Consider the following 6,861-nt stretch of genomic DNA (forward strand, 5'->3'; position numbering starts at 1 on the left):
TGCTTCCCCTGAACGAAATGAATGCAACCCGTGAACATTAGGTTTAAGTCAAATTTCACGAAAGATGTGGTGCAAAATATCTAATTGTCTACTGTAACTCATCTGCTTTGAGCCAACTAAAATGTATTTATTCATTTTCTTACAACTTGTTATGTTTCTAAACGAAACATATATTGCAATATCTAGAATAGTTTCTACCAAGATACATTTTTTCAAGTAGAAGACAGGGCATAAAACTGCATTTGTTTTACAAAATGTCAAAACCTGTTCGCCCTTGCACAATTGAACCATTTTACTATTGAAAATAATAATTATAGCACAATCCTCAAAAAATCTTGTATCGCATCCTTTCAATTCAAAGTCCCCAAATCGCCAAACCCCCCAAAAAACGCACCAAACACACCGTTACAAATCTCAAATCAAAGAATCAAAGCCTCTACACATCCGCTTTAGTCACTAAGCACCTCCGAACCAGCGGCCCAGAATTGGCCCTTTTCAATCCATCATCAGAAAACACAACCAGACTAGAATAACAACGACCACACGATCCCACAACCCCATGAGCCCACGAAATGCCACACACAATCGCGTCTTCCCCAGAGGCAGACAGACACGAAACACACACACCAACATTTTAAATTGACTTTCTGTAACAAAACTGTTTCCCTTGCTTTCTTTTTTGCAAGTATTTTCCAATTTGAAATAAATATTACCCTTGCTATCTTTTTTGCAAGTATTATACTTTTAAAACTATTATTTTTTAGCCCTTGCTTTCTTTTTTTGCAAGTACTGTTTTTGCTTTTTTTTTTTTTTTGCAAATATTCCATTCCTCGTGTACTGTACACGACTTCGTAAGCACCAGGTGCAAACGGACATACACCAACATGGTTTCTATACATACTTAATGGCTATACAAAAACAACATCCATTGAATCATTTCTACTCATATAAACACGTGAAAAATCCCAACTATACCAAAAGTATAGCAAAACAGTCAAACCATTCATATCACCGATTCACATATAAACGACATATAGTATAGTTAAATTCGAATAGCAAGAACATTTCTTGAAAACGGTCTTGAACTGAAACAGAGTGGTTATTACTCATACAAATAGTTTGCCCTTAGTCAAACACAATAATATCCTTCTCAAAGTGCATTTGTACATTACCAGCCTCAAATAAGAATGGCCAAAATGCTGCACTAGGCCATCTGTGTACCACCAAAACGCCATATGCGTTGCATTCTAGAAAGTGCAAAATTGTTTTTCCTACGAGATAAATAGGGGCATCAACCAATTCAAATCGGCACCCCAAAACTGTGTAAAGCAATCTGCTTCCGTTTCAAAATCAAAGAATTTTGAATTATATCTTTTAAGTATTTCTATTTTTAAAAGTAGCCAAGCGATCAATCAAAAACGGACCCCAGCTACCATTTAAATACTCAAAGAAATCTCGTGAGATTTACCATTCATCTGTATTGCTCATTTTACTTATACTGTCGGCAATGGAGTTTAATTATCTTGGAACCCATTGTATTTCTAGTCCTTTGTTCATCTTCAAACACATACTAAAAATGCTTAGTGCTAGATCATGTTACTCAAGTTTAGAACTTCCTACCTTTACCAACTTTACACGTGATTCAGAGTCAGAAAACCTCTTAACAGCCCCCCTTAAAAAATTCCCATAGGCACGTAAAACTAGAACTACTCCATTAATTATTCTATAAGTAGAACTTGTATTGCAATCGTCATTTGACCATATATCGTGAAAAATGAAACCTGACATATCAACAATATAAGCCCCACCAGCAAACCCACTTGCATCACTGTAAACTTTTAAAACTTCGACACATGTAGTTTTACTAAAATGTCTTGTTTGTATGCCATCTATGCGACCTAACCAAAATATAAATTCGGAAATAAATAAGCTATCTGGTTCAAGGGCTATAACTCTATGCAATGACGGTCTACAAACGATTTCAGAATAAAGATATCTAGTCATTTACCTTGCCAGACTACCTATAACAGGCATCATTGAAACAATTTTCCCCGTACATCTAGCTAAATCCCTTGCCGAAACCATTGGCATGGAAGAAAATACCTTTAAAAGAGTATTTTTAAAATCAGTTATTCTTCTATCGGGAATTTCAAAAGAAAACATTTGGCTATCCCAGATTAATCCTACCCATTCTAGCCTCTGAACTGGTACTTATATTGACTTGTCCTCATTGATCACAAATCCAGCTTCCGGCTTCATTCACGGCTACACTTGATTGACTAACAACATGAGGGATGTCTTTTAATTCTTCAATACAGCCATTATTTTACATATCCTGCACCGACTCGTTAACATCTGCTAATCTATCTGCTTTAAAGCTGATTGGTTATTTCCAGATACACATTTTTCATGTAATTGTAAGAATGGTAATGTGTAAGCGCCGACAATACAGTCAATTATATCAGGATTGGCACCAATGATTTTCCGGAAAAAAAAAAGGACATGCCTCTCTTTAAACTACATTTTACAAGAGAAAAACGTGAGAAATGATACTTTTCTTCACAATGTGCGTATTATTATATGTAAACCAAACACGTCAATCAATTCTCCTCTATCCCCGAGGGCCTACCTTCTTGACCGCTACCACGTGGTCGCTACGTGTGTCCATTTACTGTGCCAGCCCTGTCCCCGCCGGCGAAGCGATCTCTCCTCTCATCCTGAATGTCCATATTAATAAATTGCCAACTCCAATACGACACAAAAATAAATCAAATTTCACAATTAAATGTGGTTGAGAGAATAAATAAAACGATTTAAATCAAGTCTTCGCTCTACCCTGCTTGCCTGTCGAATAACTAAACCTACAAATCTGTGCACAAGGAAATCTTGATTTCCGCACCATTGGACATGTATCACATTCAAAAACCTGTATTACCAGTTTATTCATTCACACAACGATAATAAATACATTTATCCTTATTGAAGATTATTCCATTTGAAAAAAAGATTATTTTGTCTTTTTGCTTCAGGTATGTCGTCGTCGAAATGAGGCGTTATTATAGACTTGATATAAGAGTCTGAGACGGCTTTGAAAATATAACAAACTAAATAAATGTTTTTGTATTACATATATTTGAATAACTTTCAGAATAAGGAATACACACGTCTTAATAATACAATACAGTATCGTATTTACTGAACATAAATTGTTAATTTTGTAAATAAGTTCAATTACCTCATCATCATAATCAGCATAATAATAATCATCATCATCATTCATCATCATAATCACCATCATCATCATAATAATTGTCAGCATCATAATAAGCATCATCAAAATTATCATCATCATCATAATCAACATGATCATCATAATAATCATCATCAAAATAATAATCATCATCCTTATCGTTACAACATAATCATCATCAGCATAACGTCATATTCATCATAATCATCATTACAATCATCATCATTATAATTATCATCATCATTACATTATATTCATCATCATCATCAGTATAATAATATTCATCATAATTATCATCATCATAACATCAAAATCATCATAATTATCATCTTCATCATCATCAAGAGGCGGCGATTTAGTTATTGAATGCATGCGCCTCCCTGGTCTTGGCGAGAAAACCCTCGGTTGTCAATTCTCACTGATCATATTCATCCAAGCTGGTCAAGATGCACATGCATGTGGCGTCAGATCCGCCCGGCTTCCTCTCGTACAAGCTGGTACTGCACTGGCAGGTACTCGGCCTCGCGACGCAGAAGAGGAACCAACACATAAAAGGAGCATTTGTGGTCAGCTGCCCTCAAACTCAACCGACGGTGTCACCCTTAGTTTGGAGATTTGTCTCTTCAACCCATTCACCACACACTGTCAATCTTACTCCTTTGGCAAGTGGTATAGGGTCAGATGGCATCGTCAAGAATTGAATTGCCTCTTCTTTTTTTTCAGCCATGTTGACAGGAGGTGTAGTTTTCACTTGAGAGGTAGCCGTGTTGACAGGAGGTGTAGTTTTCACTTGAGAGGTGGCCGTGTTGACAGGAGGTGTAGTTTTTACTTGAGAGGTAGCCGTGTTGACAGGGGGTGTAGTTTTCACTTGAGAGGTAGCCGTGTTGACAGGAGGTGTAGTTTTTACTTGAGAGGTAGCCGTGTTGATAGGAGGTGTAGGTTTCACTTGAGAGGTAGCCGTGTTGATAGAGGATGTAGTTTTCATTTGAGAGGTAGCCCTGTTGACAGGAGGTGTAGTTATCACTTGTAGGGATGGAGTCTACAACGGTTGTTTCCCCAGGACCAGAGGGAGTGCACGGTAAATGAAAAATAGTTTGTATGCAATTGAAGGAAAATTGGAAAAAGTTATGATGTAAAATGGTAAAAAGACCAAATATTACCTAGAGGCAGTAAAACAAACCCAAAAAGCTCTAATCCAACCAATATTATGTGTATATTGGTGATAACAATGGAGGAAATAGTACTAAAGTACCTTGTATGGTATGTAAAATGGCAATTAAACAGAAAAACTGAGGCAATTTGCTATATAAAATAGCAATTTAACATAAAATTAAGGAAATTTGCTATATAAAATAGCAATTTTAACATGAGTGTAATACAGAGTAAAAAGTTTGCTATGGTGTAGAAATTGCAGTATTGAGAAAAAATTAAGGCAATTTGCTATATAAGATAGCAGTTTTACACAAAAATAAGGAAATTTGCTACACAAATTAGCAGTTATAACAAGATTTAATGTACTACAATGTACAAAATTTGCTATGATAAAAAATTAGCAATATCATCAAAATCGACAATACTACCAAGGGATTGGTATTACCCTGGATAGGGCTAAATAAGGGTTTTTCATGGTATAAGGCCCTGCACCGTGCACTCCAGTCCGACATGGCTCTTCGAGTTTGAAGGGAAAGGGTGGGGCGTCAAAGGGGAAGAGAGGGGATGCAATGCAGCCAACAATCCCAGGTTACTGGACAGCCTCGTCCTTTCTTGTAATAAGAAATGCCATAAAATATGATTATATTAAGATACTGAAAAATGTAAATGGTGGACTAACGTCATACTCTCATAAAAAATGTATTTAAATAAAGAAAACCAGGTCAATACCATTGGCCTGATTTAGAAAGGGCGGGGTAGAACAATAAACCCATTAAAAGCTAAAATAAAAGTTGTGTAAAGGAGACACAAATCCAACACAATTACTAGATTACGTCAGTTTTGTGCAAAGATTACACAGTTTAAAGGAAAAACAGTCACAAGACTGAATAATTGGGTGGGTGTTGGCTGCTCTCCCTCCCCCAATAACCTAGATTTTGTCAGTTATCTGACAATCCAGAAGGTATTTGGCGAGGGCAGAGAAGACCTGGCCCCTAGCTGCTCCCTTGGGGTCTAGCACGTTGGAAAGGTTTAAAACTAGTCCATGGTAGTGCAATGCAGCTTCAAGGTGGTCGCTCTGCGCCTTATGGTTGGGACAGTGCAGCAGCATGTGGGGAGCAGTGAGGGGTTCCTGGCACCTAGAACATGCGGGGTCTATACCGAGGACATACTTTCCTGCGCCACCGGGTAATAGGGTGGTTCCCATCCTCAGGCGCGTGATGGCTCTGTCAAGCACAATGCTTGCTGAATATCTGTCAGGCGGCCTGAGGGTTTTCGCGGGTTTGGTAAAAGTATGTCGACTTGAAGACAAATTTTCGGTCCGGAGATTCCACTCACCCACTACAAATTTCTTTGTCAGGGAGTAGATCTCAGTAGTTGCCAGGGGTTCCCCAGCATCTACGACCCCCCTCAAGAGGCCCTCCTTTGCCCCCCTGTCGGCCTGCTCATTCCCGCTGATGTTGACATGTGCTGGACACCATACTAATGTGACCTTTAAAGATTTATCTAGGCACTGTTAATGAAGTTCCAAAATGCTAGCTTAAATGTCAGGCCTAGATCTGCTATTTCTGTTTTTATAGACTCAAGAGATGACATTGAGTCTGATAAAATAGCAGTTTTAGTAGGTTTAATGACCAATATCCAGCACAAAGAGTATTTAATTGCCAAACGTTCTGCTGTAAAAATAGAGAGATTGTTGCTGAGCCAGTGCGTTTTGGTAATATTTTTTGAGGAAATTACAAAAGAGTTGGCTACCAAACCAGAGTTAGGGCATTTGGAGCCATCAGTGTAGATTTTTAGATGCTCAGCATACAAATTATCTATAAGGGAGAGAGCTTCTGACTTGATGAGTTGTGGCAAGTCAGTTTTCGTTATTTTATTAGAGAGTGATAGGTCAACATCAATGGGTCCAAGCGTCCAGGGGGGAGGGGGGGGGCGGAGGGCCTCAGGTCTGCTACAGGTACCTTGATCATAAATAAAGAAGTTAAGGCAATATAAGCAAATTTATTAATTTGACCTTGAGAGTCAAGGTCATTCAAAGGTCAAGGTCTCATTGCCAGGTACAGTTCCATCATGATAGTAAGAAAGTATTGGAAGTTTGAAAGCAATAGCCTTGATACTTTAGAAGTAAAGTGGATCTAAGCACAAAATTTTAACAAAATATTCAAAGTTACTAAGACAAAAAAGGGCAATAATTCCATTAAAAAGCCAACCAGAGTTATGCAACTTGCCATGTACAGTCCCCTTATGATAGTTAGCGAGTTTTCAAATTTAGATAGCAATAGCTATGCTACTTTAGGAGTAAAATGGACCAAAACACAAAACTTAGCCAAATGTTCAATTATTTAAGTATAAAAGGGGCCATAATTCTGTCAAAATGCTTGATAGAGTTGTCTACTCTTGTTTATAGATTGAGATCATGTTGGTAAAGAAGTATGCAAAATGTTAAAGCAATATGTCAA

The 6,861-nt window shown here is 37.6% G+C and overlaps 1 protein-coding gene across 1 annotated transcript; it reads right to left on the bottom strand.

Annotated features, from left to right (window-relative positions):
• Window positions 1-3,831: 3,831 nt before the first annotated feature.
• On the bottom strand, window positions 3,832-5,657 carry LOC127851679 (uncharacterized). Its single transcript, XM_052385502.1, has 2 exons — window positions 4,087-5,657; window positions 3,832-4,047 (listed from the first exon to the last, which is right to left on the bottom strand). Exons 1-2 carry the CDS (start codon window positions 4,233-4,235, stop codon window positions 3,834-3,836), a joined length of 363 nt encoding a protein of 120 aa, XP_052241462.1. The 5' UTR covers window positions 4,236-5,657; the 3' UTR covers window positions 3,832-3,833.
• Between the last annotated feature and the right edge of the window lie 1,204 nt (window positions 5,658-6,861).

This window comes from Dreissena polymorpha, chromosome 11, assembly GCF_020536995.1.
Source record: "Dreissena polymorpha isolate Duluth1 chromosome 11, UMN_Dpol_1.0, whole genome shotgun sequence".
In the NCBI taxonomy this organism is placed as follows: domain Eukaryota; kingdom Metazoa; phylum Mollusca; class Bivalvia; order Myida; family Dreissenidae; genus Dreissena; species Dreissena polymorpha.